General features: G+C 35.8%; 1 protein-coding gene across 3 annotated transcripts; it reads right to left on the reverse strand.

Annotated features, from left to right (window-relative positions):
- Window positions 1-1,986: 1,986 nt before the first annotated feature.
- Window positions 1,987-5,832, reverse strand: LOC107804626 (protein PIN-LIKES 3-like). 3 transcript variants are annotated; one of them, XM_075234245.1, is made up of 10 exons: window positions 5,484-5,832; window positions 5,194-5,278; window positions 4,958-5,082; window positions 4,703-4,824; window positions 4,252-4,473; window positions 3,885-3,977; window positions 3,661-3,761; window positions 3,519-3,571; window positions 3,207-3,392; window positions 1,987-2,344 (listed from the first exon to the last, which is right to left on the reverse strand). In XM_075234245.1, exons 2-10 carry the CDS (start codon window positions 5,199-5,201, stop codon window positions 2,220-2,222), a joined length of 1,035 nt encoding a protein of 344 aa, XP_075090346.1. In that variant the 5' UTR covers window positions 5,202-5,278; window positions 5,484-5,832; the 3' UTR covers window positions 1,987-2,219. The 3 variants fall into 3 exon arrangements, with proteins under 3 accessions (XP_075090346.1, XP_075090345.1, XP_075090347.1); XM_075234244.1 differs by lacking the exons at window positions 5,194-5,278; window positions 5,484-5,832 and having other exon boundaries at window positions 4,958-5,110; XM_075234246.1 differs by lacking the exons at window positions 3,207-3,392; window positions 5,194-5,278; window positions 5,484-5,832 and having other exon boundaries at window positions 4,958-5,110.
- Between the last annotated feature and the right edge of the window lie 3,116 nt (window positions 5,833-8,948).

The following is an 8,948-nucleotide window of genomic DNA, read 5'->3' on the forward strand; positions in this document are numbered from 1 at the left end:
CTTTGTTTGAAGCCGTCATGATGAAGAGATCTGGAGGAGTACAATGTTATAGTTGGCATGTTTGATATAATAGCCTAATTGGCATAAAACTTGTGGTTTACAAAAAAAGCTAGACAAGTTAAATAATATGTAAATAAGGGTGTGTTTGGTATAACGGAAAATATTTTTCATGAAAATATTTTCTTGAAAAACAAATAGTAATTTTATTCATTTTCCGGTATTTGGTACGCAAATTAAGGAAAATAACTTTTCAAGAGTATTCATAAATAATTTAGATACAATAAACATGAAGTCATAAACTTTCGAACCAACAAACTTTCGAACCCACAAATTTCATAAACTTCTGAACCGCTAAACTTTCGAAACCGCGAAATTTCGAACCCGTAAACTTTATAATTTCTAAACCCGTAAACTTCCAAACACATAAACCTCCGAACTCATAACTTTGGAACTTGTAAACCGAAAGATGAAAAAACTAAAACTGAAAATATATAAAAAAAATATTTTTTTTTCGGGGAGGGGCGGGGGAGGGGGTGCGGGGGAGGGGGAGGAGGTGCAGAAAAACGAAAAAAAAGAAATTTGAAATTACAAAAAAAAAAGTAAAAAATATTATTTCTTTTTTGTGCGGGGTGGGTGGTGCAGAAAAACGAAAAAACAAAAATTTAAAATTACAAAAAAATAAGTAGCGGGGGTGTAGGGTGGGTGGTGACGGAAAAAAAACTAAAATTTGAAAAAAAAAAAGCCTTTTTTGGAGAGACGGGGTGGGGTTTGGTGGGTGGGTGAGGGTGGGGAAGGTTGAGAAGGAGTTTTAGAAAATGTTTTTCCTTCTATTGATAAGGAAAATATTTTCCAAAACATTTAAACCAACCAAACATGAAAAAATTGAAAAATACTTTCCGGAAAATATTTTCCTTCTTACACACCCTAAATCTATATTTGGTATTATAAAATTATCTTCAAATAAATTACGTGGAGATAGTGGGCAAACTTGTAATATGCTGGTGTTTATTGTTCAACTCATGTAAACTAATTAGTAGTGCATCAGAAAATAAACTTTTCTACTCTTTTCCATCCTTAATATAAGTTCAAGTATATCTTTGAATAAATTTTAAAATATTCTGATTAACTTATATGACTTTACTGTCATGTTAGTATTAAAATACTTGTGCACACTTAATTCAAATAGAATTGAACCGAATGTGTGCATAACAATACTTTTAAAAAATTTAACTTTCAATAAGAATCTTACTTATTTAAAGTGAATTAGTAAAAGAATTTTAAATTGCAACAATACAAGGCCTTTAATGGACTCTTACATTTGTAGATGATGAGGTAATAATCTAGACAAAATAGTCATTTAATTATTTTTTTTAATTTTAGGATTTAAAATTCACTAAACTTTTATTATTAAATTTTTCCTAAGCGATGAGATAAAATCGTAGAAGGCAACTAGATTATAAATGAGTTGTCATTATTTTGTTCTTGCATTAAGCCCAACAAATGAAAATATCTCGCTATAATTTTTATACTAAGTTTTTTCTAGTAAACTATTAGTTCAATATTAGTCATTCTTTAAATTTTACATTGTCACTATCAAATTTTTAGAAGGCATAACACCAACTTTTTCATTAAATTTTTAAAGGACCAAAAGATTTAATTTTAATTTATTTTATTTGACAAATCTTTAAAGAACTGTGATAAAAAATATTTTATGTTTTATTTTCAGTATTAGGTTACATAAATAATAACAATTTCTATAAGTTTCGACATAAGTCCAGATAAATCACAATTAAGCATCTAAATAAAATCCCTACATTTGTTAAGCTAACTAAATGAGAATAATATTTATTATTTAAAAAAAGCTTAAATTTTATTTTATAACTCAAACAAATTATATAAAAATATGTATGTAATTTTCAAAATTTGTATATTCATTGATATAGGTACATGCGCAAAGCGCGTACCCTAAGACTAGTACTCCCAGTGGAAAAACAACCAAACATGACATTAGTTATGCTGATTTTTGTACAAAGTAACTAAAAGCTACTAAACATGATATTAGTTATGTTACTTCTAATACATAAATAACTTATAATGTAACCAAACTACCAAACGACCCCTAAAGGTTTAAGTTATACACTAACAGTATACAAATAATTTAACTAATCGAAAATAAAGCGCAGGCAAAAACGAAAGACATGATATTTTGTAGAGACTGATCAAGATAAAATCCACATGTAGTAAGTGGTCCATAGAGTAAGAGCAACTGATGCCAGTGCATAATTCCATAGCATAATCACTGAACATTCACTTTCACCAACTTCAAACAACTGTGTAATTGTACCTGCACATTTACCAACCAAAAATGAGGAAAAATTTAGGAAAAAGGTTGCATTTAAAGTGAGAAATTATTACACAGAATGTCTTACATCCTCCCCCAAAAACGTTTTATAAATTGATAATATGAAAGATATTTACACTATCACGTAATCTAAAAATAGCTACATATAACCATAATCAAATTGTTTAAACTATTAGGTATATAGAAAAAACAAGGAGAGAGAGATAGTAGTGCTGATTAATGATGGAGTATATAGTACCTGAAGCAAATTAGATGCGGGCCACCCATGCGGGTCAACCCGGATCCATGTTAAAAAAATACTCCCTCCGTTTCAATTTATGCTAATAATATTTGACTGGACACGAAGTTTAAGAAATAAGAGATGACTTTTGAACTTGTTGTGTAAAATGAGGCATATATATTTTGTGTGGCTATAAATCATTGCATAGAGGTAAATTGTTTTTAAATATGGAAAGAAGTAATTCTTTTTTGCACAGACTAAAAAAAAAATAGGTTCTCATAAATTGAAACGTGTAAGTTAATATAAGAAAATATATAATTAGTTATATATTTAATATTAATAATATGAGAAGAGACACATCGGCAAAAAGGAGTTCCTTCCATAGAACTCCTCCACAGTTTATTCTCCCTTCTTTATCATCAGAAAGTTGCTTCTCCTTCTCCTCTCTCAAAATTATAAAGTGTTCCTGTGAAGATTTCTTCTATGAAAATTTTGAAACGAACCTCTGTAACAAGGTACGATCATAGAGTGAAATTTATAGTTTAGTTCGTGTATTAACATGTGATTAAACTATTTGAATATGATGATCCTGTAAACTATGTGCTTGATTTAATTCTTCAGTACCTATAGTCATTGCAGAAGGAAGTGCATATTGCAGGAGAAGCACAAACTGATATAAGGAATCTGATCCAACCAACCCCAAATGGCGTGCAGTTTTGACAACACAAATGCCTGATAATGGCATTGCCACATAACGTACTACCTGTATGCCTATCACAACCCGCATACCTACTGCTGACTTTTTCAGCCCTGCACTTAAAAATAAATACACGACTGAGTTTATAGCGTAAATAAATTTCCATATTATTAAATCACATAAGAAAGAATTTTTGGTAACCATCTAAGTTTAATGTATCTTCTACTGTCAGGAATTACCTCTAAGAAGATTTGCTCCAACTATCAATGTCATGGCTGGTATTGCAGCCTCTCTGCAGCGCATAACACGTAGCATTGAGTGAGTTGTCATATATACAAGCCATTCAGCTTTGTTATAAGCTCATTTAATTAGGTTTCATACCCTAGCATAGATGCAGAGCTATCAATCACATGCAATGGAGCCTCATTTCCAATCATCAGCTTTCTTAACAGGGACGTTACACCAATGATGATTCCAACAATCTGTAGAGATTACAATTGCCAGTGTGCAGTTTATAGCGTCAAATTAATGAGTGTTATTCTGATACATAGGATTCTGAATACTGTAGAAAGTATGCATAAATCAGAGGAGTAATGTGGTCGTACCGTCGCAATTGTTGAGGGTGCAAACAACATTTTGAGATTGATCCTTTCCGTCCATATTTTGATATGTTGTTTGATCTTCCTAACAAAATGTCCCTATACAACATTCGAAGCAATGTTTAGTACGTACAACCAAATATATATATAAAGGAACAAAGGAACAAATTTCCTTTGGGGAATTCTGGTTGAGCTAAGAAACAGAATGAGAAGGGAATAAAGAGTTATGCTAACATGAAAGGTCATATGCTTAATTATCTTACAAGAGTTGTCTATGGTAACTTGTAGTTATGTTTTAGGTGACTTGACAGTGTAAAACGCCCGTCGGTGCGTAAAAATGAAACTCTATGTTAAATTATAAACAGAAAAGAACCTCATGTGTGGTTTCATATCCAATGAGAGGTACTGCAAGTTGAGCTTCATGGTCCATATCAGATTGTAGGCTATCCTGTGAAGATAACAATTTTGTGCAGCTATTGGACAATAACTCTGGTACTTCACCAGAATCCTCTATGTTGGCAGTTGAGGTATTATGTTGGACTCCATATGCTCGAATTATGTTATAGATATAAGTCCATATATAGACTGCTCCTATCTACACAATATGAAACCCAAATTAGAGGCTAATATTCAAACTTCTTTAGGGTCAAGTATAAATAGAATTTCTTAAGTATAAATTTAAGAATCCACTCTTCAACTTAATTAGGACCAACATCGTTTAAATTTTAGATCCACCACCGAACAAGAACCCAAAATAAGGATGCAAAGGGTAGAAAAAGTGTGTGAAGGGGTGATTGCGATTAATGAGAAAGCTGTGGAGGTACCGCCATTGATAGTGATGCATAGGCCTTTCCATTGGTGGAACATGTAATTGAATCTCCAAAGGGACTATTTTTCTCCACACAAACTGCAGGAATTATAATGAGAAGCAAGTTCCCCAGATTCCCTAGAAAAAACAAACACTCCTAATTCAATAATTTCTGATATATGAGTTTGAGTAGTAGTAAAACATTCCTTGTCTTTACACTATCGGTGCATATAATTTAAACTCAAATAAAAGGTACTACTCCGTAGTTAACCTGCAGCACAGCAACTAATAACAAGACCATGGAGTTGTATAGGAGTTGTTGTGATTTTCACAAGTACCCATCCAAGTGCTGAACCGATGATAAATGTGAGAAGGATATTCACGGGCATGAACCATCTACACATAAAACCAAACATATAACAACTAGGAGTAGTTGGTAAGTAGTCCGATATATTCCTATTCTGCAAATCTCCCTCTTTAATTTATTGTTGTTTCTTTACTTGGTGCATGGTCATAAAACAATGTTGCTCGATGTTACTGTTTCAGCCAAGCTGCTAGCTACCAGCGCAGGAGTGAAAATATAGAACACAAGCTGCATTTAAGAGAAAAAAGAAAGAAAGTTAAAGGCCAGCACTCTTTATTCTTTGTCCAATTTCTGACTTCTTACCAACACGCGAACAATTGTGAATGAAGAATGAATTATTTATACATGATCTGTGCACAGAAATTGCTGGCCGGTGGATAGAATATAAACTTTTTTTGTTTTCAAGAATTAAGAACTTGAGGAGAAAACTTACATTGTTCAAATAGTGCCTTGCAGCAGAGCCAAGGAGATTGACACGTTCCAAAGCAAGGAACAAGCCAACAGCAGTAATTATGAGAGTTTTCAGAACAGGCACTAATGCCACGACGAACAAGTCCACAAATCCCATCTTAATATAATGGAACACCTTCAAGGAGTTTCTTCAATTTATACTTTCATTTTTAAATGTCGAAACTGCTTTAATTGAAGTGAATTGAATCAGAGATTGACAGTCCACAGTTTAGCGCACTAGTCTACAACTCTCCAATTGGACAAGGCTATACATAAATAAAGAGAGTGACATATATAGTGAGGTGCTAAGAGGGAATAAGAAGTTTTGAGTCGGTGGTTTTTACAATTTGAAGTTTGTAAAATAAGATGTATTATAGATTGGTTAAAGAAAATGGCCATGCCCCAATTGTACCACTTGAAGCTGACAGCTGATAATAGAGGTAGTAAATTGTTCTTTTCTCTACAGACACAAGGAACAGAAATAATGCTACTACAAATGATGATGTTACACATCATTCAGTAAAAGAGGACGAGGTAGCTTCCTGACGAGAATCCAAAATTTGTTCACTCCATAAACTAGTACTCCACTGTCCGAAGTAGGCCATAAGTTAGTATGAGTATGCATTGACAGTATAAAATAGCTAATTACACAAATCAGATTAAATATTAATCAAGGTGATTGTTAGTATAATTAATTATTACTTGTAACTTAGTAAAAGTAGTAATGTATTTGTTATCATAGATTAAATTTCGTTGATAGTATAAAACTGTCTCTTTTATCAATGTATTATACCTTAAATCAAATCCATAAAGTGTGCCAAGTTGATTATATTTGATTATTTAATTTGGATAACCAGTTAAGTTACTTGAAAACCAACGTATTATTTCATACTGAATTTAGAAAAGTGAAAGCAAAACTCAAAAGGGCAAAAGGAAGAAAAAAATGAATCTAGGATTCAAGAATTTAGTTTTTCTTAAATGTACCATAGTATGTTTGGTCAAGTTTCGAGGAGGTTGTTTACCCTTAAAAAATGAGCAACAATTAAATTTGTACGCGATTTTAACGATACGCGATTTAATTCAATACGAATAATCTAAGAACAACAAATAATTAAATTAAAGAGAGAATAACCGGCAAAACCAATCGCAAAGTAATAATCAAGCCTGGTCTCAAGTTGAATACTGAAATTTGGTCTCGATCGAACCCTCGATATGAGCTCGGTTGCAATTCAAGAAGGGAATAACTGGAGAACACTTTGAATAATAGCTAGAAGATAAAAATGAACTTGTATTACTTTGATATACGTGTTAACAGTGTCCTTAAAATAAAAGAATTCTCCCATTTATATAGTAGAGAAATTTTAGTTCTAATACAAGTCTAAATAAGGTAAAAAAATCTTCCTTTCCCGGTAAATGTCAATCCGCAGTTGATATCGAACGGGATCCGCGCCGCAATATCCGGTTGAGGGCGAATATTACGACTCCTTCCTTATCACGATCAACCGTTCCCCCTTTTCCCGTGGTCTCACAATTTTAGTTAGTTTGGGTCCGTTATTCTGCCGTGCCCGATCCTAGATACATCGTTCACTCCTCCCGAGTTCCGATACGACGGATCCTTTGGCCTTACTTGTAGTTGCGTCAAATCGTGCTTTCCCCCGTTTCCTTATCGCGGAAAACTTTGTCCTCGATTTTACCCGTACACAGATAGTCCCCTCGCTTTTCGAAGAGCAGATTTATCGAAGCAACGGGAAGCGACTAATTGACACCGCTTCCTTCTTTCATATGCTATAACCGTGTTGATGGGTCAGCGAAACGTCCCATCAATCGTGTCGCTTTGACTTCGGACATGTGTCAGTTGCTGGTTGACTGTCCTCGAATGTGAAACGTCATGCATTGATTACTCCCTCTCTATAAAATCTTCGGTCCTTTTCACTTTTTTACTTTATGATTCCAGAACTCCTTAATTTACCCCCGAACTTTTCACCTATTCTTAGCCCTTTCAAATCTTCATACATCGCTCCATATATCTTCATACTTGCATCTTCCTATCTTAAAATCTTCATACTCCATCTATAAATTTTCAAGTTTGACCTTCAAACCTTCATCCTCATCTTCAAATCTTCATCCTCACCTTTAAATCATTATGTTTCCCAGAACTCGATGGTGAAAACTTCGAAATTTGTACCTCAATAGACCGTCCCTTCAACTTCCAATCCGACCACGGACGCTGGGGTGGCCGTACCTGAGGTGGCCCCGGAACCATCCCTGAAGAACATCATCCCCGGAGGCTGCTCTATCGAAAGTGACTTCAAAGTTGAAAAAACCTCCAGTCAACACGATCGAGGCAAGGAGGTATGAAGGTACATATGCTCCATTACCGAGGATACGCTCCCTATGGTCTTAGAGGACTGCAAATGGGAGGGTAAGGAGGTGGTCGTCCCCGATCCTAACGAGGACATCACCACATATGTGGAGGGGTACCTAAGTGTTTACACACACCCCTTCCCACTTGCCTCCGTGGACCCCGTTGTCCTCAATTTTTGCAAGAGGTACGAGGTCTGCCTTGAGCATATCCATCCGTCCTTCTAGAGGATCGTAATCCTCCTCCGCCACTTTGTCAATAACACCGAAGCTCCTCGATTTAGCCTCGACATCTACTTAGTCTCTACAATCCCCGAGTCTTCTGATGGGGATTGATCAAGCTCGTTCGTCGGACGAGAAAGCTCCATTCTCGAGCATCGACGAAGATAAGGATCAAGGATGGCAAGGAAGATTCATTCGAGTAAAAACTCAGGATCTCATCCCCTCTAAGTTCTTACCGTTCCCTAAAAAGTGGAGCCTAGCCCGTAAGTCCTTCTCCATTTTGAGTACTTAGAATTTCTTTTGGAATTTAGTTCTTCCTCCTTAACACTTGGTTATACCATCGTGCATCGGTTGCCCTAGTCCCCAACACAGTTCCCTGCTTCAAAGAGTCGATCGAGAGGATCTGTACGTAGATGTCGTACTCTGAGCGCGAATGGCGCAAGCTCTCCAAAGGCAAAGGGGAGGCCCGTTCCTACGGTGAGTGCTTTTCCCGACCAATTTACTTACATATTCAACTGTTTTTCTCTAAATCCCTCTCTTTCTTTCATAGGTTTGCCCAAGATTACCGAGCTCCGGGCTTTGGACGAGGACGAGGCTTCGTCCTTACCCGATTAAACCTCCATTTCAGGACAGCCCGAAGTTGCTGAGAAGAAAAGAAAGATAAAGTCTTCTGGTTCCCCGGATGCCGAATCCAAGAAGAAGAGGGTAACGGTCCGGGCCCGAAAAAGCAAGAAGAGTACCCGGGCTAGGGTACCGGACCCCGACTCCCTTTACCGGCTCTGGGATTACCCTGAAGACGACGACTTAGAGTTCATCGCCCATGGGTTGGCCATTGATGAAGAAGAGCAGGCAGCTCCCGGGGGAA

Source organism: Nicotiana tabacum, chromosome 17 (assembly GCF_000715075.1).
Source record: "Nicotiana tabacum cultivar K326 chromosome 17, ASM71507v2, whole genome shotgun sequence".
Classification (NCBI taxonomy): domain Eukaryota; kingdom Viridiplantae; phylum Streptophyta; class Magnoliopsida; order Solanales; family Solanaceae; genus Nicotiana; species Nicotiana tabacum.